The sequence below is a fragment of the Portunus trituberculatus genome, chromosome 40 (assembly GCF_017591435.1).
Source record: "Portunus trituberculatus isolate SZX2019 chromosome 40, ASM1759143v1, whole genome shotgun sequence".
Classification (NCBI taxonomy): domain Eukaryota; kingdom Metazoa; phylum Arthropoda; class Malacostraca; order Decapoda; family Portunidae; genus Portunus; species Portunus trituberculatus.
In genome coordinates, this window is record NC_059294.1 from 25692031 (window position 1) to 25714540 (window position 22510).

Consider the following 22510-nt stretch of genomic DNA (forward strand, 5'->3'; position numbering starts at 1 on the left):
CAAACCCGTTTAACTAAGGGTTACATTCTAAAAACACTTCGTTAAGCGAAACTTCGTTAAGCGAACCAATTATAACAAGTTTAACCCCTGATTTGAACTTCCATTGAGAGTAAGCAAAGCGAGAGTGCATCATAGTACAGTAAAAGGTTTAATGAAAGTAAAAATTATGAAAAACATTAAGGTAGTTTAATTTAAGTCATTATAATGTACACTAATGTATGTATGTATGTAACTTTATAATGTTGATGATCTTAAATTTATGAAGGGAGGAAGAGTGAAACGGGAAAGACACTAACCGGCAACCTGTGGAATATAAACAAAGTGCGCATCATTGTATCACATACAAAACTTATGTACCACATTTCCACAAGGCTTTCCATTTTATCCATTGTAGAGTCACAAGTTCAGGTCGTTCTTTTAGCTTGCAAGGAAGATACGGTCTCACCAGCCTTCTTAATAGAGTCTGCTGACTTGAAAAAAAGAGACAGTATAATATGGAGTCAAGATAGTGGCCAGCACTGCTATAGTTTTCTGGCCTCTCTCGTGTCTGTGAATAATATCTAGCTTCATTTGGAGAGTAAGAGACTTCCTGGTCTTCTTATGAACACTAGGCCAATTGCAGGGCATTTTGGTGGTAAGTTGAGCTAGGGAAGACAAGCTGCTGCTGACGCTGTTATGTTTTGACTGGGGAGTGAATGTTGCGTGTGTTGTCCACGAGAGGCTTGATCTTGATCTTGATCTTTATTCTATAGGGGTCCCAGGATTTTTCCTGAGGCAGGCCTTAGTACCAGCAGCTCCTGGTGTATTGAAAAGCCTGTCAGCTTGCGTGATATGGTGGGGCTTTCAAATTTGGAAAAAAAATTACCTGGATAAAACTTCGTTAAAGCGAGTTTGGTGTTCATTAAACGAGCAGATGGTAGTAAAATGAAACCTTCGTTGTAGCAAAATTTCGTTGTGTGAACCTTCGTTAAACGGGAGTTGCCTGTATCTATATATATATATATATATATATATATATATATATATATATATATATATATATATATATATATATATATATATATATATATATATGTGTTTTATATTTACTTAATGATATACACTCCTCCCAGTTACAGACATACATTGGAAACTCAATACTCGAACACAAAAGTTTGATTTAATACTAAAAACAATACCTGGTAGTTGAACGTCCACATATATGGTCGTAAACAAAGGCTCCCTGGCCTCTCCCTCCCACCCTTCCACCTGATGTGCTGCTGCAGTGGTCAGAATAACATTCTCCTGCATTCTGTTTGTAGTTTTTCATTTAGAAACTCACAATAACATTAAAGGCTTATTAGTGGTAAAAATATCTAATAATAGAACGGCTACACACATGGTTGTAAACAAAACACTGGTCTCTTTCTCTCTCTTCCCTCCACCACCATTGTCCCATTCTAATACCGGTAATATAAAAAAAAGCAGTATTCCAGTATCCCGGCCCACGGTCATGAGAAAAACAACATGTTTCTGCCTTTTGTCTGTAGTTTTTCATTTAGAAACTTATCGTGGCACCAGAGGTTCATTAGTGGTGAAAATAAGGAATCTAGTGAAAGTGCAAGTGTTGAGTGAGCCACAGCCCTCCATTAGTGGGTTCACAGGAATCACACCAGGAGAAAAGTTACCAGACGCTCTCATGGATGGTGACTCATCATCCAACGACCTCCCTCCTTCTCCCCTTCTCTTCTACATTATCCATCACCAACCTTCACTTATGGTAAGTACAAATAAAAAAAAAAAGTTACATTGAAATTTCTATAAACTTAAGGTTTTGCTGAGATTAGAACAAGTTACCTGATTTATAGGTATCGGTAGTCAAACTTTTTGATACTCGAACAGCCATTTGGAACAAATTAAGTTTGAGTATTGAGTCTCCACTGTATACAGTAGAATCTGGAATCTTGATCAATCTCATCTCAATATTTCGCATCTCGATTACACCATCAAAAACCCATGATTCACATATCTCGATCAAATTACATGAATCTCGATCGCTATTTTTCATTTTGTTGTTGTTGTTGTTAAGGGCTGCGACGATCTATTACGATCCTATGAGCCCTGGAGAGATGCCTGTGGTGTTATCACAAGCGTTGCAGTTGATTAGTCTTGTTGAGGAAGGCACAGGTGAGGCGAAGCACTACTGATTGCTGTGACGAGTCGATGCCTGTCACCCCAAGAAGGGTGGGCAAGTCAAATGTGGTTACTCCCAGGGCTCGGAGTTGTTCTTGCAGCACCACATGATGTGAGTGGAAGCGTGGACACTCCAGCATGAAGTGTTTCATAGTTTCAGGGATGCTGATGCACCAAGGGAAGTACGGGTCTGGGGCAAGGCTCATGTGGTGGAGGTGAGCGGTGAGTCGTGTGTAGCCGAGGCGGAGACACGTGAGGGCGACGTCCAGTTTGCGGGACGTTTTTCTAACCCATGGTTGTGGGGAAGAATCACTGCGGTACTGGCCCATTGAGGTGGTTTGTAAGAGAGAGGTGAGGGATTCATTCCATATGGATTGAAAGGTGTGGGCGATGAGGCGTTTGGAGGTGGAGAGTGGCAGGGTGAGCAGGGTAATGTTATGGTCTGTCAGGGCCATCTTGGCAGCAGCATCGACAACCTCATTGCCTCGTATGCCTGAGTGGGAGGGCACCCACTGGAATGTTATGTCCCACATTTTTCATTTTATTGTATCAAAACAAACATGGCGCATGGCGATGCCATTGTTTCGATTGCTCTCCCACTAGCGGTAACTTGTGGAGTGTAGTGTGTACCAGTCGACCGCGGCCTCCCCCAGACATTCAAACCCCGGGCATTAAAAAGCAAGAAGGATGAAGTGAAGAAATCAGTGACATTGGCAAAAAAAATTATTCACAGATTCAAGGTTAACGTAGTTAATATAGGTTAGTTGCCCAAGCTTTGGTTGCAATTACATTTTTCTCTATAAGAAGTTAACTTTGCATCTCGATATTTCGAATCTCGATCAGTATTTTTGGTCCCAATTATGATCGAGATTCGAGATTCTACTGTATACATAATAACGTAAAACATATCGACTGTGTTGCCGTTTATTTTCCACTATTTACTTAATGTAATACCATATATTTTTCACTACTAGTAGATGTGATGATCTCTTTCTAATCATATACATTCTCAGTGAATTATTCTCTCTCTGCAAAGCCCTTTCTCAATATCAAAGTGCAGACCTATTTATCTAATATGTGACTTCTTAGCTGACAGTATTGGAAACTTTTTTTTTTATGCCAGAGGGTGAGCTGCCAAGGGCAATGAAATATTAGAAAAAAGGCCCACTGGAACCGCAGCTCCCCTAAAAGATCAGAAAGAATTAGTCGATAGCCTGGGACAAATGTCTTGACATCTCTCTCTTGAAAGAAGTCGTCGTAGGAAGATGGAAACACAGAAGCAGGTAGGGAGTTCCAGAGTTTACATGTGAGGTGCCCCGTGCCATATTGTCGTAACAGTTGCTCGGTGTAAGGGAAGGGTGTAAAAGTCATATGCTAAGGTTGGCCAAGCCAAACTTGACCACTTGGGCACCTAAAACAAGGTGCAAAGTCACGCAAAAACATGACAGGGAAAGTCGAGACTAACATGTTGCATCCCGAGCTATGTTGTCGTATCTCCACGCTCACAGCTGCTGGCAGCCAGCCAATCAGTAGCGCGTAAGCGCATGACGTCACACCCACACCGCGCCTCAGCCAATGAGAGGCATGTTTTCCTTCTCTCTCTCTCTCTCTCTCTCTCTCTCCCACTCCCTTTCACGTGCGTCGCCCTTTAACTCGCCATGGCAAGACCTATGCTACTTTTCCTGGAGTTATGGCTTCTACCAGCGCCCCTTCAACTTCCCCAGCCTTGGATTGTATTTTAGGTAAAGACAATGCATAAATACATACTTTTACCTTTAGTCAACCCTTTTGAACAATAATACAAAATGAAACATACTTGGAAGGATAATGAAAGTTGCACTAATAATAAGTTATTTATTTTTCGCTCGAAAAAAATTCATATAAAATCGAGTTTTGCAGCTATCATCATGAAATCTTCACACACTCCTAATTTTAACATGTATTCTTAAACTAGCACCTTAGAAACCATTTCACGTAAAAACATTTTGCCGCTACGGAAATAGGCTAAAAAAATCTAGACATGAACCCGAAATTTTCGGATTTACTATTGAAAACCACCATAACTAAACAAAACTACCCGAGATCTTTCATTTGATGTAAAATCTTATATAATTCTGACCGATTTCATGCGCATTTTCAGTGTTTAACTTTGAGCGCGTTTTACTCGAAAGTAGGGTTGACGGGGTTACGACAAAATGGCACAGGGCGACTCATGTGAAAAGTATGAATGATTGAGAATACTGTTTAACTCTTACATTAGAGAGAATATGGATGAGAGGAAGAAGAAAGCCTTGTGCAGCGAGGCTGCAGGAGGAGGGGAGACATGCAGTTAGCAAGATCAATAGAGCAATTAGCATAAAAATAATGAAAAAAGATAGAAAGAGATGCAACATTTTGGCAGTGAGAAAGAGGCTGAAGACAGTCACAGGAGGGGAGTTGAAGAGACAAAAAGCTTTTGATTCCATCCTTTCCATTTTATCCATTGTAAAGTCACGAGTTCTTTTAGCTTGCAAGGAAGATACAGTCTCACCAGCCTTCTTAACCCTTAAAGTACGGGGGGTTGATTTACTTTCCATCTGTTACAACGGGGAAAAATCACACCTGTCAAAAATACTAAAAATATTTTTTCCTTATAAAAACATATTTCTTTGTGTTATTCTGAGTATGATGTAATTTTTAACATGTTATGACCTCTGAGAGCAAAGTTATTGCATATAAAAAAATTCATGGCAGAACCCGCCGCTAAGAAATACCCCCCAAGCTCAGATAACACCGCACGCTCTCTCTCTCTCTCTCTCTCTCTCTCTCTCTCTCTCCTTTTGGGCATTTGAATTTGATGTAAAAGTAGGAACTTTTGCACTTTCATGTCAAGAAAATGCTAACTCAGATATATGAAATGATGTGCAAAACAGGAAAAGAAAAAGAAACCACATATTACAAGTATTGTGGATTTCTATAATAATTGGAATCTGGCAACTCTTATTAGCAATGGGATTCATGTGACTTGGCTGACAAGCACAGTCCTGTAGAGGCAACCATGGGTGACACACACCAGCGCATTGCTGGAGGGGAATAGGCTACGTGAGGAGGTTTATGAACGTCACTGTGAGGGTTGGTCTCTGTCTCCCAGATCACTATCAGAATCATTACTGGAGTCTTCACTTTCTTCTGTTTCAGTAAAATTACTGGAGTCTTCACTTTCTTCTGTTTCAGTAAAAAAATCAGTCTTCATTTTCATCACTCCTCAATGTCATTACCGAGTAACATTGACATAACAGTCTTAGAACACCGTTTCCTCTCTCCGGGTGAAGGGGTTGCCAGATGTCGCCTCGAAATGGGAAAAGATGACCTATTGTGAGGGAACACATGTCTCAAGGCTCAAGCAGACGAGCGAGAAAAGATGCCAGATACCTAAACTTGCCCCAGGACCAATAGTGAGGGGGAGAGATTCAAACGTTTAGCGCGGAAAAATCATAATTACCGGTACGATCCCCGCCTCTCCGCATGCGATGCTACAATCGTACATATACAATCACTGTACTTCAAGGGTTAATAGAGTCTGCTGACTTGAAAATAGTAGAGATAGTAGATGGAGTCAAGATGGTGGCTAGCAATGCTATTAGTTTTCTCGACTCTCATGTCTGTGAATAATATCCAGCTTCACTTCGAGAGTAAGAGACTTCCTGGTCTTCTTAGCAACGCTAGGCGACATTGCAGGGTGTTTTGGTGGTAAGTTGAGCGAGGGAAGACGAGCTGCTGCTGACGCTGTTATTGTTTTGAACAGCTGCTGGTGTATTCAAAAGCCTGTCGGGTTGCATGATACAGCGGTGCTTTCAAACTTGGAAAAAAAAATCACCTGGATAAAACTTCGTTAAAGCGAGTTTGGTGTTCGTTAAACGAGCAGATGGTAGTATAATGAAACCTTTGTTGTAGTGAAATTTCGTTGTGTGAACCTTCGTTAAGCAGGGATTGCCTGTACTTGTTTATTTGTCAGGAGCAATGTTAAGTCTATACTGAATATCCTCAGTCTGTCTTTAACCCATAATCTAAACTGGAAACTTCACTTCTTATCTCCTGCTAAAACAGCCTCTATGAAGTTAGGTGTTCTGAGGTGTCTCTGCCAGTTTTTCTCACCCTTTCGACTGCTAAGTCTGTACAAGGGTCTCATCTGCCATGTATGGAGTATTCTTCACATATTTGGGAGGATTCCACTCTCACAGTTTTATTAAACAGGGTTGAATCAAAAGTTATTTGTCTCATCCATTCCTCTCCTCTGACTGACTGTCTTCAGCCTCTTTTTCACCGCTGAAATGTTGCATCTCTTGTCATCTTTTACCACTTTTCATGCTATACTATTTTGATCTTGCTAACTGTATGCTTCCCCTCCTCCTGCGGCCCGGCTGCACAAGGCCTTCTTCTTCGTCTCACCCTTATTCTGTCCAGTTCTTTAATGCAAGAGTTAATCAGTACAGGCAACCCCCGCTTAATGAAGGGGTTACATTTCTAAAAACCCTTTGTTAAGCAAACCAATTATAACAAGTTTAACCCCTGACTTGAGCTTCCATTGAGAGTAAACAAAGCGAGAGTGCATCATAGCACAGTAAAAGGTTTAATTAAAGTAAAAATTATGAAGTTAAACATTTTAGCAGTTTAATGTAAGGCAAGTTATTATAATGTACACTAATGTAGGTATGTAAGTAACTTTATAATGTTGATGATCTTGAATTTATGAAGGAAGGGAGAGTGGAGCAGGAAATACGCTAGCTGGCAACCTGTGGAATGTAAACAAAGGGCGCATCATTGTACCGCATACGAAACTTATGTACCACATTTCCACAAGGCTTTCCATTTTATCCATTGCAGAGGTACGAATTCAGGTGGTTCTTTTAACTTGTAAGGAAGATATGATCTCACCAGCCTTCATAATAGAGTCTGCTGACTTGAAAATGGTAGACAGTAGATGGAGTTAAGCCATGGTGGGAAGCAATGCTATTAGTTTTCTCGCCTCTCATGTCTGTGAATAATATCCAGCTTCACTTTGAGAGTAAGAGGACTTCCTGGTCTTCTTAGCAACACTAGGCGGCATTGCAAGGCATTTTGGTGGCATGTAGAGTGAGAGAAGACGAGCTGCTGCTGACACTTTTATTGTTTTGAACTATGGGGAGTGAGTGGTGAGCGTTTTGTCCACGAGAGGCACTGGTGTATTCAAAAGCCTGTCGGCTTGCATGATACGGCGGGCCTTTCAAACTTGGAAAAAATTACCTGAATAAAACTTCGTTAAAGCGAGTTTGGTGTTCGTTAAACGAGCAAATGGTAGTAAAATAAAACCCTTGTTGTAGCAAAATTTTGTTGTATGAACCTTCATTAAGCGTGGGTTGCCTGTATAAGACTGTAACACCACCTTGAGAGGTGGTGTTCCCAGCAACCTCAGAGCAACCTCACCGCGGCAAACTTTGATCCGCTCCTGCACAAATCACAGAGGAGCTATTTGTGAGAGAATTTGTATGTAGCTCCTCTAACATCCAATGACTCATATGACATCATAAAAGTAGTGGTACACCGGTGGCCCAATACACTGTGAAACATATATATAATTTTTTTTTTTTAACCCATGTGGTATGTTGGGGACCAGCCCAGAATGCATCCCCCCTATTTCCATTATTTCCTATGGGAAAATTGTGTCTCCTTAACAAATTTTCGCTCTACAAACAGCTTTGACATCCCTTATCCTGTTCGTTAAGTGGAGTATTGCTGTATCTGGGTATTTCGTGCATCCGCCAGGGCCTTGGCTGCTATAATCCAGATACACGAGCGATTACTGTCTATACATCTCACTTATACGAATTCCCCACCCCCCAAAAAAATTAAACTCAGACTTTAGGGAGATGCAGGATTTATTTATTTAATTTTGTGAGATTGGGATTACTATTGTATCTCTAAAATCTTCAGACCCTAAATTACCAGATGGTATAGTTTATTTTTTGATAATTAAATACCCTTCCCATCAGGAAGCCATTTTTAAATGTCTTGTGTGGTTGTGTCATAGCCTGACTCACACCATACACAGTACGTGGCTAGGAGTCAAGTAGGGAGGTGTGTCATTTAGCTCTTTAATTTTGCCTGACAGGTATAAGTTGACGAGAATTAGAATGAGAAACATCAGGAAGAGAAGACAACTAAAAATAAACAAACAAATGTATTGTTGGGAGACAGCTGGACTTTCAATTCTGGCCTCCCCTCTCCCCTCCGTCATTCGTGTTATCTTCCCCTCCAAGACTCTGCCTCACCCCATACCTCACTGCCAGGCTTCTCCACCTTCTTCTCTATATCATAAGACTGTCATGATCTTTTCAAACACTTTTTTTTTCTTACTGCCTTCATCATCACAACTTAACATGACATAGCTCTCAAAATAACAGTATTACAAAAGATTATGTTGAGACAGAGGTAGAAAGCTGTACCAGACAAACAATAAATACTTCATTATCTCACTTCAACACACTAATAATGACTCAGGTAGTGTCCGGTTCAGCAGTGAAACAGCAGATTGCCATGACGCTGCTGATGGCACCTTCCCAACCCTCACATTTTCTAGAGAAGCAGATATCTGATATGTTATCATGTTACCATTTAGTAGGAGTAGGCAGTAGTCACCTGCCGCCCGGTGGAATACTCCAGGAGAGGTACTTACGGGGATGTAGGCAGTGCTGCAGACTGAGTGATTCCCCGTGTCCTCTCTTCCCGGTTCCCTTTGTGGTCTCATTTATACAATTGAGCAGCTGCAACCTGCCCTCTAAAGACAACTTCTACTACTTCCTACACTACACTACAACACCTTACACTTTTACACTCTCTTCAAATCAAAATTTAATAATGGCTTCACCACGCCCTGCCTCGGAGTCCCCTCTGGGAGGGACCATAAATGTCCCCAGGTCGGACTGCCCTCTGCTGTCGACCTTGGGTGTCTTGACACTTCATCTAATACTTTCACTATCAATTTCTGCAACATTCGTGGCCTTCGTTCTAATTTTCAATCTGTGGAACACCACCTCTCCTCTACTAAACCTCATCTTCTCTTCCTAACCGAAACACAGTTGTCTGTGACTACTGACAGCAGCCCTTTTCTGTTCCCTCCTACTTGCTCTATCCTCATTTTCAATCCAAAGCTGGATGTTGCGCATACGTGCGTAACGACACCACTTGCTCTCGTGCCCACAATCTTGAATCTTCAGAATTTTCTACCATCTGGCTAAGACTTCAATGTCACTCTCTAACTAAATTCATCTGTGCTGTATACCTCTCACCTAATTCCTCTGACTATGTAAAATTCTTTGACTATTTGACTTCCAAGGTGGAGCACATCTTATCTCACTTTCCTTTTGCTGAGATCTCCATTTTAGGGATTTCAATGTTCACCACCAGCTTTGGCTTTCATCTTCTTTCACTGACCAACCTGGTGAACAAACCTTCAACTTTGCTATCCTTCATGACCTAGAGCAGCTAGTGAAGTTCCCTACCCGTATTCCTGACCGCCTTGGAGACACGCCCAACATTCTTGATCTTTTCCTAACCTCCAACCCTTCTGCTTACTCTGTTAAACTTTCCTCTCCGTTGGGCTCCTCCGACCACAATCTAATTTCCGTTACCAGTTCTATCACTCCAGTGCAGCCTCAGGACCCGCCTAAGCGGAGGTGCTTCTGGCATTTTAACTCTGCTAAATGGGAGGAACTAAGGCAGTACTATTCTGATTTCCTTGGGATGATTATTGTTTTCATGTCAGAGATCCTTCTCTTTGTGCCGAGCGCATAACAGAGGTGATTATCTCTGGCATGGAGCTATACATTCCTCATACTTTCTCTAACCCTAAAGCTAAAAAGCCTTGGTTTAACTCTGCTTGTTCTCGTGCTGTCAATGATAGAGAGGCGGCTCACAAACGGTTCCGTAGCCATCCAACTGCTGAAACTCATGCCCTATATATTTCTGCCCGTAATCATGCCAAATCTATTCTCCAACTTACTAAAACTCTTTCATCAATAGAAAATGTCAAAGTCTTTCCAATTCTAACTCCTCTCGAGATTTCTGGCATCTAGCCAATAATATCTCTAACAACTTTACTTCTTCGTCTTTCCCTCCTTTACTTCATCCAGATGGCTCTACAGCTGTCTCTTCTTTTCTAAAGCTGAACTCTTCGCTCAAACCTTTGCTACCAACTCAACTTTGGATGATTCTGGGCATATTCCTCCTACTCCTCCACCCTCTGACTACTTCATCCCTAAAATTAAAATTCTTTATAAAGACGTTTTCCTGGCCCTCTCTGGCCTTGATTCTCGGAAGGCTTACGGTCCGGATGGAGTCCCTCCTGTTGTTCTCAAAAACTGTGCTTCCGAACTCGCTCACTGCCTGGTCAAACTCTTTCATCTGTGTCTCTCTACTTCTATTTATCCTTCTTGCTGGAAGTTTGCTCACATTCAACCTGTCCCTAAAAAAGGTGACCACTCCAATCCTTCTAACTACCGCCCTATAGCTTTGATTTCCTGCCTTTCTAAAGCCTTTGAGTCTATCCTTAATAGGAAGATAATGAGGCATCTATCAGCTCACAACCTTCTCTCTGATTGCCAGTATGGTTTCCGTAAAGGCAGATCTACTGGTGATCTTCTTACTTTCCTAACTGAATCTTGGTCATCCTCTTTTAGGGACTTCGGTGAAACCTTTGCTGTCGGCCTTGACATATCGAAAGCCTTCGATAGAGTCTGGCACAAATCTTTAATTTCTAAACTACCCTCCTACGGATTCTATCCTTCTCTCTGTACCTTCATCTCCAGTTTCCTTTCCGATCGTTCTATTGCTGCTGTAGTAGACGGTCACTGTTCTTCCCTAAAACTATCAACAGTGGTGTTCCACAGGGTTCTGTCCTATCACCCACTCTCTTTCTATTATTCATCAATGATCTCCTAAATCTGACTCAATGCCCTATCCACTCCTATGCTGATGATACCACCCTGCATTATTCAACAGCGTTCAACAGACGCCCAACCCAACAACAATTAAATGACTCAAGGCGAGATGCTATAGGACGCCTAACTTCTGATCTTTCACTTGTTTCTGATTGGGGCAGAGAAAACCTGGTTTTGTTCAATGCCTCAAAAACTCAATTTCTACAACTATCTACTCGACATAACCTTCCAGACAACTATCCTCTCTTCTTCAATAACACTCAACTTCCCCTCTCCTCTACATTAAACACACTCGGTCTATCCTTCACTAAAAATCTAAACTGGAAATTTCACATCTCTACTCTTGCTAAATCAGCTTCCAAGAAGTTAGGTGTCCTATGGCGTCTTCGTCCATTTTTCTCTCCCTCCCAGCTGCTTGCTCTGTACAAGGGCCTTATCCGCCCGTGTATGGAGTATGGCTCTCATGTCTGGGGGGGATCCACACACAGCTTTACTAAACAAGGTGGAATCTAAAGCTTTTCGTCTTATCAACTCTTCTCCTCTAACTGACTGTCTTGATTCTTTAAGTCACCGCCGCAATGTTGCATCTTTATCTGTCTTCTACCGCTGTTTTCATGCTGTCTGCTCTTCTGAACTTGCTAACTGCATGCCTTCCCCTCCTGCGGCCTCGCTGCACAAGACTCTCTACTTCTTCTCATCCCTATTCTGTCCATCTTCCTAATGCAAGAGTTAACCAGTATCTTCACTCCTTCATTCCCTACACTGGTAAACTCTGGAACTCTCTACCTGTGTCTGTATTTCCACCTGCCTATGACTTAAACTCTTTCAAAAGAGGAGTGTCAAGACACCTCTTACGTTAACTGGACCCTCCTTTTAGATTTTTCTGTTTTTTCTCTTTCTACTTTTCTTTTAACAGGGCCTGGCAACCAGCGGGATTTTTTTTTTTTCCAACACTGTGTTTGCCCTTGGCCAGTGCCCTTGTAATGTAAAAAAAAAAAAAAAAAAAAAAAAACCATGCTCCTGGAAGTCATTATTGTATACACAATCATTTAATGTGCTTTCATTCATTGTTTTCTTAAACATTTGGGTTATGTACATGTTTTTTTCTCAATTTATAAGGGGTTGTTGGGAGAGGAAATTCCATGTATCCGCCAGGGCCTTGGCTGCTATAATCCAGATACGTGGGCAATTACTGTATTGTTTTTACAGTGATATATTCTGTCAACAGGTTTTTTACAAAAATGTATCGTGTCAAAGTGAGGGTCTAACTGTCCTATAACCACCTAATGGGCAGTAAAATGAACATAAGAGTATTCTTGCAGCTGTATGAGCGAACATATAGCAGTGCACCACTCAAATCATTCTACTTTTATTTTCCTGTAATTTTCCTCAATATTTAATATATAATTCATATTCACTGCTGAAAAACCACTAGTAACCAAATCCAGGAGGATCAAACCAGTGACCATGAAAGGTTTACTGTATGTACTTATGTATGGTACTTGGTCATGTTACAAAACAGCAATTTTATTGTATACAGATATTTATCGTTTGTAAGTAGTGTCAAGCAACAGACTTTTTCAACCCACAGACTATCCTTCCCAGCCTTTTATCTATTAAATCGAGGGTCAAGTGTATATAACAAGAAACATTCCCATAAAGTTGTAATTAAAGTTTCATTAGAAATCATAAGCAATATGCATCAAATGAAAAAAAGTACACTAAAAATAACTTGAATGTTGCATACCATCATGAGAATGGTGTCCACGAGGCAAAAAGTTCCTGATCTGCCAATTCCTGCTGAGCAGTGAACCACTGCTGGACCAACATCAGGTTCCAACACACCACTTGCTCTAACAACATTTAGGAACTTGTAAAATGCTTCAGGAGATTGAGGAACACCAAAATCTGGCCAGGTTGTGTAGTGAAAATGTAAGATCAGGCGATTTTCACCTGATGATGTTTTTGTTAACCTGAAAAAAAAGACAGATAATATTACTTGATGACAACATTATATGTAATCATTATTCTAGTCAAACATGAAAAACCCCGATTTTGTGCTTCAATAAGGGGATACTGTTGTAGTTACAGACACAGGAATATCTGGATACAGTTACAAATAGATGCAGATATCCTACCACATGCCTCAATTCTGGAAAGTGTCTTCTCCCTTATCACTGACATCAAGCCATGCTAAGATTCCTATTCACATTTAGAATTTAAGTGCTAAGTATTATTATCTGAACACTTCAAGAAATTCACAAGTATTCTCTACCCTCTCTATACCTTCATGTTTAATATGAAAGTAATCACAATAAAGTCTGGCAATGCTCAGATGAGAGATATCAAAAATCGTTAAGAAAGTAACAATAAATCTAACAGGAGCAGAAGAGACACAAAAAAAGGTTTAGGAATTATCAAAAGCATGAATGGAGACGAGATAGAGATATAACATAAATTGGAAAGAGGAATGGGGTGGTGCAGTGGGGATTTATGAAGCAGAGGAAAAGAAAAGAAAGGTATGCATTCATTATATTTATCACATAGATTTATAATTATTATTATTTTTTTTTTAAGAGGGAAAAACTAAGGGCAACAAAGGCCGCTGAAATGGCAGTCCTTGAATAAAGTCAAGAGAATTAGCCAAATGAATGTGATAAATGTCTTGAAACCTCACTCTTAAATATTCAAGTTCGTCATAGATAGATGAAAATACAGGAAGGAGGGAGTCCCAGAATTAACCAGAGAAAGGGATGAATGATTTGATTGAAAGTACTGGTTGACTTTTAAATTAGACAGAAAAACAAAATAAGGGAAGACAAAGAATAGTCTTATATAGTGAGGTTGCAGGAGGAGAGAAGGCATGGAGTTAGCAAAATTGGCATGAAAATACAGTACAAGATAGCAAGAGATGCAACATTGCAACAGTGAGAAATGGGCTGAAGACAGTCAGTCAGAGGAGAGGAGTGGATAAGACAAAAAGCTTTTGATTCCACCCTATCCAATAGAGCAGTATGAGTGGAATGCACCCCATACATGTGAAGAATACTACATACATGGGCAGACAAGGATCCTGTACAGCGAATAGTTGTGGGGGAGATGAGAAAAACAGATGGAGACAACTCAGAATGCATATCATAGCTGTTTAAGCAAGAGATGAGATGTGAAATTTCCAATTTTGATTATAAGTAAAGGACAGACCGAAGATATTCAGTGTAGAAGAGGAGGACAGTTGAGTATCACAGAAGGTTAAGGCAATGAGCAATACCACTTTTCTCTGCCCCAATCGAAAATTTTTGAAACCAGAAGTCAAGCATTTAGTGGCATCCCTGCATGATCTGTTTACTTCCTTAAGATTTGGTCATCACTGAAAAGATGTGGAAAAGTGTAGGGTGATATCTTCAGCGTAGGAGTAGATAGGACAAGAGGTGTGGTTTTGAAAATCATTGATGAATAATTGGAAGAGACAAAATCCTGAGAAACACCCCGTTATGAGATTTAGAAGAATAGTGGTCATCTACCACAGCAGCAAAAGAACGATTTGAGAAGAAATTAGATAAAGTTGCAGAGAGAAGGACAGAAACTGTAAGAAAGTACAGTCAACTCTTGATTAACACGAGGATTACATTCCTAGAGACGATGCATTATTCCAACATAATTTTCCCATCGACAACAATGGTAATTGGGGGGGTGTTACATTCCTAGCCACTTGGAAAGTTTGTCTATTTTGGGTATTTTTTTACTCAAATCTTAAAAATAATATTAATACATCACTATGTTACAGAAACAATAAAAATATATTCTCATTTTATTAGCTCTGATGGTACAAAATGTGCTCAGTCCTGTCACATGGACAATCATGGTCCTTTCTCCTGTACCATAGCGATCTAACACTTTCAACTTCTTTTCAATGGTCACAGTCTTCCTTGATTTCTTGGAATCACTTTCCTGTGAGGAGGCTGAAGGACACTTGGATGCCATAGTACAGGACACTAAGTGAAAACACAGAGAAAACAATCCACTCACAGTGCAAGTTAGCTCCAGACTAAGGAGTGAGGTGTCATATATACATTTATGTTTACCAAACAACATTTCTATTAGCTTTTTACATGCCTTACCACCAAGAAAGGATTGTTTTGTGACGCACAAAGTGAAATCTTGCATGGAACAAGGAAAACAAAGCAGATGAGGCATTTGTCCGCTGCTGATCAGCAGCAGCAGCCTTTTCTTTTTCTTGTGACCCTCTTTAGCTTTTTTTGTGTTGCTTTCACAATATTAGTTTCTGCCCCGCTGTTGTCTGCTATAATGGATATCACATCTTTGTATTCATATACGATCATGTCATGATCACCTTGACTCCGGGGCATTGAGTGATAGTGAACTACTATTGCAATACTGCTTCTTTCAGGGGATAAATGCCTCCTCCTCATCTCCTGTTTTGTTTTCAGTGTTCCATTCAAGATTTGAACTTGTGATGTATCAAGTTTTTTTTATTAAGGTATGAGTAAAAAAAAAAAAAAAAAAAAAAAAAAAATCCCCAAAATAGGCAGACTTTCCCAATGACTAGGAACATAACTCTTCCTATTACCATTGTTTTCCATGGAAAAATTATGTTTCAATAATGCAACATCTCCAGGAACTTAACCTTCGCATTAATCAAGAGGTGACTGTACAGTGGTATCTCGAGATAACGGACCTCACAGGAATGGATTTCGCTAAAGGAGGATTTCAGTGCAAAGAAGGATGAATAAAAACATACAGGGGATGAGGGATATTCACTATGAAGCAAGACTAAAAAAAACTCAATCTGCATTCCTTAGAGAGATGTAGGTTATGAGGAGACTTGACAGAAGTATTTAAGTGGTATAAGAGTTTGAACCCTTTCAGTGCTCCGGACCATGATCGTGGCTTTGAGGGAAATGCCTCCTGTCCACAATCGTGGTCCCATATTTGACGAGTCACAGAATTAAACCATGTGCCTCCTGGCTGCTGCTAGTGGCCAGATGACATTCTCCCATCCTCCCTCGTCTCATGGGACGCCCCATCAGTTGCGTGGTAAGAAAAATATAGTCACAATGGCATCCACACAGTAGAGTATCAGATGCCCTTTTACACAATTATTATTATTTTACGACGTCGCTAGTGGCTATTTGTGCATTTATTTCCAGAAATAACAAGAGTAATGATCAAATCTTGTTGTTAGAGAGCAGATATGCCAGATATTATTCGTTTATTGGTAGTATATTGCGTATTTCGTATATTACCATATATGGGCATGCGTATCCTCGCTCATGATAGTATGTACATCAAGAAAACACTCTGAAATCGCATTTTACATTATTTGTGTGGGCATAATGTATGCACAGGTGTGAAAAATAATTACCCTAGCACATTCTGGAGCAGTTCTGAGGAACTGCAGTTCAAATCAAGCAGAAAATTCTGTATAATTTAGTAAGAACACCTGCACAAGTTGCAGTAGACAATAACCACCCGCTACAATGGCAATACTCAACAGCGTACAACGTACCACCAGAAAGCCAACTTCCCATCATTATTGCACCACTTTCCAGGGTGAGTAGAGACCTAAATTTTTTACAGTAGATGCGTAACACTCTATTATGCATGAGAATATTAATTTTTTCCATTTTTGCAAACCTCGATTTTTCGGCCGAATTTGCATCTCACAGACATAACCCAAAAACTTATTTGTGCCCTGAAAGGGTTAACAAAAGGGACATGAATGAAGTTCTTAGAATCAGTAGCGGGGACAGAACCAGAAATAATGGGTTTAAACTCAAAAAATTCAGGTTTAGGAGAGAAATGGGAAGAAACTAGTTTTCAAACAGAGTGGTTGATGAGTGGAACAGTCTCAGTGGTCATGTAATCAGTACTGAGTCAACAGAAGATTAGATAAGTTCATGGATAGAGATGATAGATGGAATTAGGTAGCTTTAATCACACAGGGATTGCCATGTGTAGGCCTGGCAGCCTCTTACAGCTTCCCTCTTTTCTTATGTTCTTATATTCTCAATAACAGACTGGTCAGACACTACCAATTTTGGAGGGCCCGTTACAGCAGTTCTCCCCCCTCCCCCACAAGACTCCACAGTTCCTGAGTAGACGCACAGATGAATACACATAATACAGTTAGCAAGATCAAAAGAGCATTTAGCATGAAAATAGCAATAAAAGATAGCAAGAGATGCAACATTCTGGCAGTGAGAAAGAGGCCGAAGACAGTCAGTTAGAAGAGGGAAGTTGATGAGATGAAAAGCTTTTAATTCCACCCTATCTAATAAACCTGTGTGAGTGGAACCCCCAAATTATGTGAAGAGTACTCCAAACATGGGCAGAGTAAGCAGTTGGGAAGACGAGAAAACTGGTGGAGATGCCTCAAAACACCTAATTTCATAGAAGGGTTATTAGCAAGAGATGAGATGTGAAGTTTCCAGTTTAGAATATGAGTAAGGAATAGGCCAAGGATATTCAGTGTAGAAGACAGGGAGAGTTGAGTGTCATTGAAGAAGAGCGGAAAGGTGTCTGGAAGGTTGTGTCAAGTTGATAGATGGAGGAATTGAGTTTTTGAGGCATTGAACACTAATAAGATTTCTGTCCCAATCAGATATCTTAGAAAGATCAGAAGTTACGCATTATGTGGCATCCCTGCATGATCTGATGACTTCCTGAAGGGTTGGTCGTCTCTAAAAACGTGGAAAAGTGTAGGATAGTATCATCAGTGTAAGAGTGGATAGAGCAAGAAGTTTGGCTAAAAAGATCATTAATTGATGATAGGAAGAGATTGGGTGACAGGACAAAATCCTGACGAACACCACTGTTAATGGATTTAGAACAGTGGCCGTCTACCACAGCTGCAATAGAACAGTTGGAGAGGAAACTTGAGATGACATTGCAAAGAAAAGGATAGAAGCCGTAGAATGGCAGTTTTGAGATCAAAGCTTTGTGCCAGATTCTATCAAAAGCTTTTGATATGTCTAACGCAACAGCAAAAGTTTCACCGAAGTTCCTAAAAGAGGATGACCAAGACTCAGTAAGGAAAACCAGAAGATCACCAGTAGAGTGGCCTTGACAGAAGCCATACTGCCAATAAGATAGAAGACTGTGAAGTGATAGATGTTTAAGAATCTTCCTATTGAGGATAGATTAATAAGAACTTTAGACAAGCAAGAGATTAAAGCTATAGGATAGCAGTTTGAGGGATTAGAATGGTCATCCTCTTTAGGAACAGGTTGAATGTTGGGAAACTTCCAGCAAGAAGGAAAGGTAGAAGTTGATAGAGAGAGAGTTTGAAGAGTTTGGCCAGGCAAGATGCAAGCACAGAAGTACAGTTTTTGAGAGTGATAGGAGAGGCCGATCAGCTCCATAAGCCTTCCAAGGTTTTTGGCCAGCGAAGGCATGGAAAACATCATTACGAAGAATTCTAATTGATGGCATGAAATAGTCAAAGAGAGGAAGAGAGGGAGCAACAAGCCCAGAATCATCCAAGGTAGGGTTATTAGCAAAGGTTTGAGAGAAGAGTTCAGTTTTAGAGATAGAAGTGATGACAGTGGTGCCATCAAGATGAAATAAAGGAGGGCAAGATGAAGAAGTAAAGTTATTGGAGATGTTTTTGGCCAGATGGCAAAAGGCTCAAGGGGAGTTGGAGTTTGGAAGATTTTGAGATTCTATTTATGAAGGAGTGTTTGGCAAGTTGAAGAAGAGACTTGGCAGGATTCCGGGCAGAAATGTAAAGTGCATGAGATTTAGGTGAAGTTCAAGTACCTTTTGTGGGCAACCTCTCTATCATGTATAGCATGAGAACAGGCTAAGTTAACCCAAGGTTTAGTTGAGAAATATAAATTCAGCAGAGAGAAATGGGTCTCTGGCATAGAAACAGTAATCATTCCAGGCAATATCAGCAAAATACAATGGAGACTCAATATTCAAATGTCTTAATAGTAAAAATTTTCAATACTCGAACACAAAAAGTTTGATTTAATACTAAAAAAAAAAAAAAAAAAAACAACGATAGTCGAACATCCACACATGTGGTCGTAAACAAAGGCTACCTGGCCTCTCTCTCCACCCCTCCGCCAGTTATGCTACTGCAGTCATCAGAATGATATTCTCGTGCATTGTCTGTAGTTTTATATTTATAAACTTACATTAACACCAAAGGCTTACTAATGGTGAAAATATCTGATAATCAAACGGCCGCACACGTGGTTGTAACAAAGCTCTGGCCTCTCCCTCTCCACCGCCGCCGCCATTGTCCCATTCTGATACCGTATTACCGGTAAAAAAAATTGCCAGTATTCCAGTATACCAAATACCTGTGTACATCTCAAGTCCTGCCACAGCTTTGAAAAAAAAACACATTCTTCTGCATTTTGTCAGTAGTTTTTCAATTAGAAACTTACAATGGCAGCAAAAAGGCTTATTGGTGGTGAAAATAAAGAATCTACTAAAAATGAAAGTGTTAGTGAGCCACATCCCTCCACTAGTGGGTTCACAGGAATTAGTTTTTATGGATGGAGACTTGTCCTCCGATGACCTCCCTCCTCCTCCCCACCCTTCTTCCCTCCTCTTCTACATTATCCATCTCCAGCCTTCACTTACAGTATGTGCATATCATAATTTCAAAGAAAAAAATTATATTGAAATTAAAAAAATTAGGTTTTCCTAAGTTTAGAACGAATTACCTGAATTATATAAGTTTCGATAGTCAGTTTTTGATACTCGAACAACCCTTTGGAATGAATTAAGTTCGAGTATTGTCTCCACTGTACCTCCTCAGGTCCCCCCAACTGGTAAAGGCAAAATGCCAGAGGCACCTCTGCCTTGGAAGATCCTGAGGAGGGATTGGAGAAATAGGATAAGATACAGATATGAGATTGTGATCAGAGGAGCCCAACAGAGAAAAATAAGGTAACAGCATAAACAGAAGGATTAGAGGTAAGAGATCAAGAATGTTGGGGTAAATAAGGTAACAGCATAAACAGAAGGATTAGAGGTAAGAGATCAAGAATGTTGGGGATATCTCCAAGATGGTCAGATGGTCAAGAATACAAGTAGGGTATTGCACCAGTTGCTCTAGATCATGGAGGACAGCAAAGTTGAAGGTTAATTCACCAGGATGGTCAGTGAAGGGAGAGGAAAACCAAAGTTGGTGGTAAACATGAAATCTCCAAGGATGGAGATCTCTGCAAAAGAATAGACATAAATATACTTCACTTTGGAAGTTAAATAGTCAAAGAATTTACTATAGTCAGAATTAAGAGAGAGATAGATAACACAGATACATGTAGTTAAAGAGTGACTTTTGGGCTGAAGTACGATGGTGGAAAACTCGGAAGATTCAAGAGTGTGAGCATGAAAGCAAGTTAAATCTTTACACATATAGATGTAACATCCAGCTTTGGAACAAAAATGAGGATAGACAAAGTAGGAGGGAAGAGAAAAGAGGTTACTGTTAGTTGCCTTGGACACCTGTGTTTCGGTGAGGAAAAGATGAGGTTTAGTAGAGAAGTGGTGTTCCACAGATTGAAAATTAGATCTAAAACTGCAAATGTTGCAGAAGTTAATGAAAAAAAAAAAGCTGAAGGAGGTGTCAAGACATTTTGAGTCAACATTTAATGTCCCCTCCCCAGATGGGGACTCTGAGGCCAATATAGGAGTTGCCATTTTTTTTATTTTAAGTGAAGGGTGTGTGTAGAAAGTGCTTGTAGTTTTGTGTGAAGGGGGGAGAGTGGTCTTTAGAGGGCAGGTTGTGACTGCCCCCTTGAATTGTGAGACACAAAGGGAAACACTCAGCGAGTTCACAGCTTGCTTTGATGGTGAGTTCATAGCATCCCCTGAATTGATCCAAACCAGAACTGAGCAAACCAGGACTGGTCCAAATCAGAACTAGTGCTATTTGACCTTGCTGGGATACTCATTTTGTTTGTATATGATTTGCAAAACTTGTAATAAGGTGGAGAGTGGTGACTGCTTGCCTGTGTGGGTCACCAGAGAGACACTCATGGTGATTTGTGGTCCTGGGCTGGTTGAACCCACAGCCTGCCAAAGTGAAATTCTAGTTATGCATTTCTTTTTAAATGTTGTTGAGCAAGTGAGGATAATGACACTGCCACAATGTGTGTGTGTGTGTGTGTGTGTGTGTGTGTGTGTGTGTGTGTGTGTGTGTGTGTGTGTGAGAGAGAGAGAGAGAGAGAGAGAGAGAGAGAGAGAGAGAGAGAGAGAGAGAGAGAGAGAGAGAGAGAGAGAGAGAGAGAGAGAGAGAGAGAGAGAGAGAGAGAGCCACAGCTGACTAAAGTGCAAACAATAAATACAAAGAAAAAAAACCTCCAATCACTTGATTTTTGTCTTCATTTACCAGTCTTTGGAGGTCTACAAATTAATTTCTTTCTTCTTTTGACTGAGGGTAATTTAGTAAGAAATGGGCTAGATTTTCTTTTTTAGATGACATAATGAGCAAATTGTGTTATCAGCACGTTGAGGAAAAGTTATGTCAACACAACTCTCTTTCTCTCTCAAGTACTTCTTCCAAGAATTACTTGTTCATATTGCAGATTACTGCCTTAGATTGGCTGTCCATAGATGGCTACCCCCACAAGCATCAGAGGTCTCTGCACAACTTCTGATGTAATGTCCACTCTATGGGAAAGACCTGACCCTTCCTGCTCATGGAATCTGCTATTACATTCTGGAGACCACTCAGGAACTGAGTCTTGATGGAGATCCAGTGGACTGCCACCCACCCAACACATTGATGTGGAGATCGGTTTTCTCCTCTCTTTCACCTGCTGAGAACCGGAGAACACCACCAGACTTGAGTCGAGGCATCCATGAACAGGAAAAAATTTAGAGAAATCAAGTGGAGATCCTGGCCCCAAAGATCTTATTCTTTTGCCCACAAGAAGAGATCAGGCTAAACAAAAGCAGGTCACTGTATCAGTGTGGAATTGTCCTGGAATCTGTTCCACCTGCAAAAGAGTTGACAATGTAGGCTCTGCATGCACAGCTGCGAGCCTGAAACTGTGGATCAGTGAAGCTGTGTGTCCGAGCAAAGACATCCATAACTTGGCAGAAGAATGAAGAGAAATCATGAAGGAGCTGACCACCTGCAGAAGTTGTGGACCCTCTCTTGACTGGGGAAGACTTGTAGAGAAGCTGATTTAATAGTCATGGCCAAGTAAACGATGGAATGTACGGGTTGTGGACGATGCAGGGACCCGGCTGCCTGCACTGCATCAACAGCCTCCTGTTGTGAGGGGGCTAACAATAGTCAATCATCAAGTACAGGAGAAAACGAACACCCTGCCACTGAAAGGTAGCTACCATAAGGATCATTATATGAGTAAAGACCTGTGGGGCAGTGGAAAGGC

General features: G+C 40.6%; 1 protein-coding gene across 4 annotated transcripts in view; it reads right to left on the reverse strand.

The window, feature by feature from the left end:
• The window catches only part of LOC123516279 (tyrosine-protein phosphatase non-receptor type 2-like), a 206291-nt gene that overhangs the window by 163920 nt on the left and 19861 nt on the right, over nucleotides 1-22510 (reverse strand). For all 4 annotated transcript variants that reach the window (XM_045275538.1, XM_045275537.1, XM_045275539.1 and 1 more), the window contains one exon: nucleotides 12874-13099. In XM_045275538.1, the coding sequence (XP_045131473.1) occupies nucleotides 12874-13099 (226 nt within the window). The remainder of the gene's footprint in view (nucleotides 1-12873; nucleotides 13100-22510) is intronic.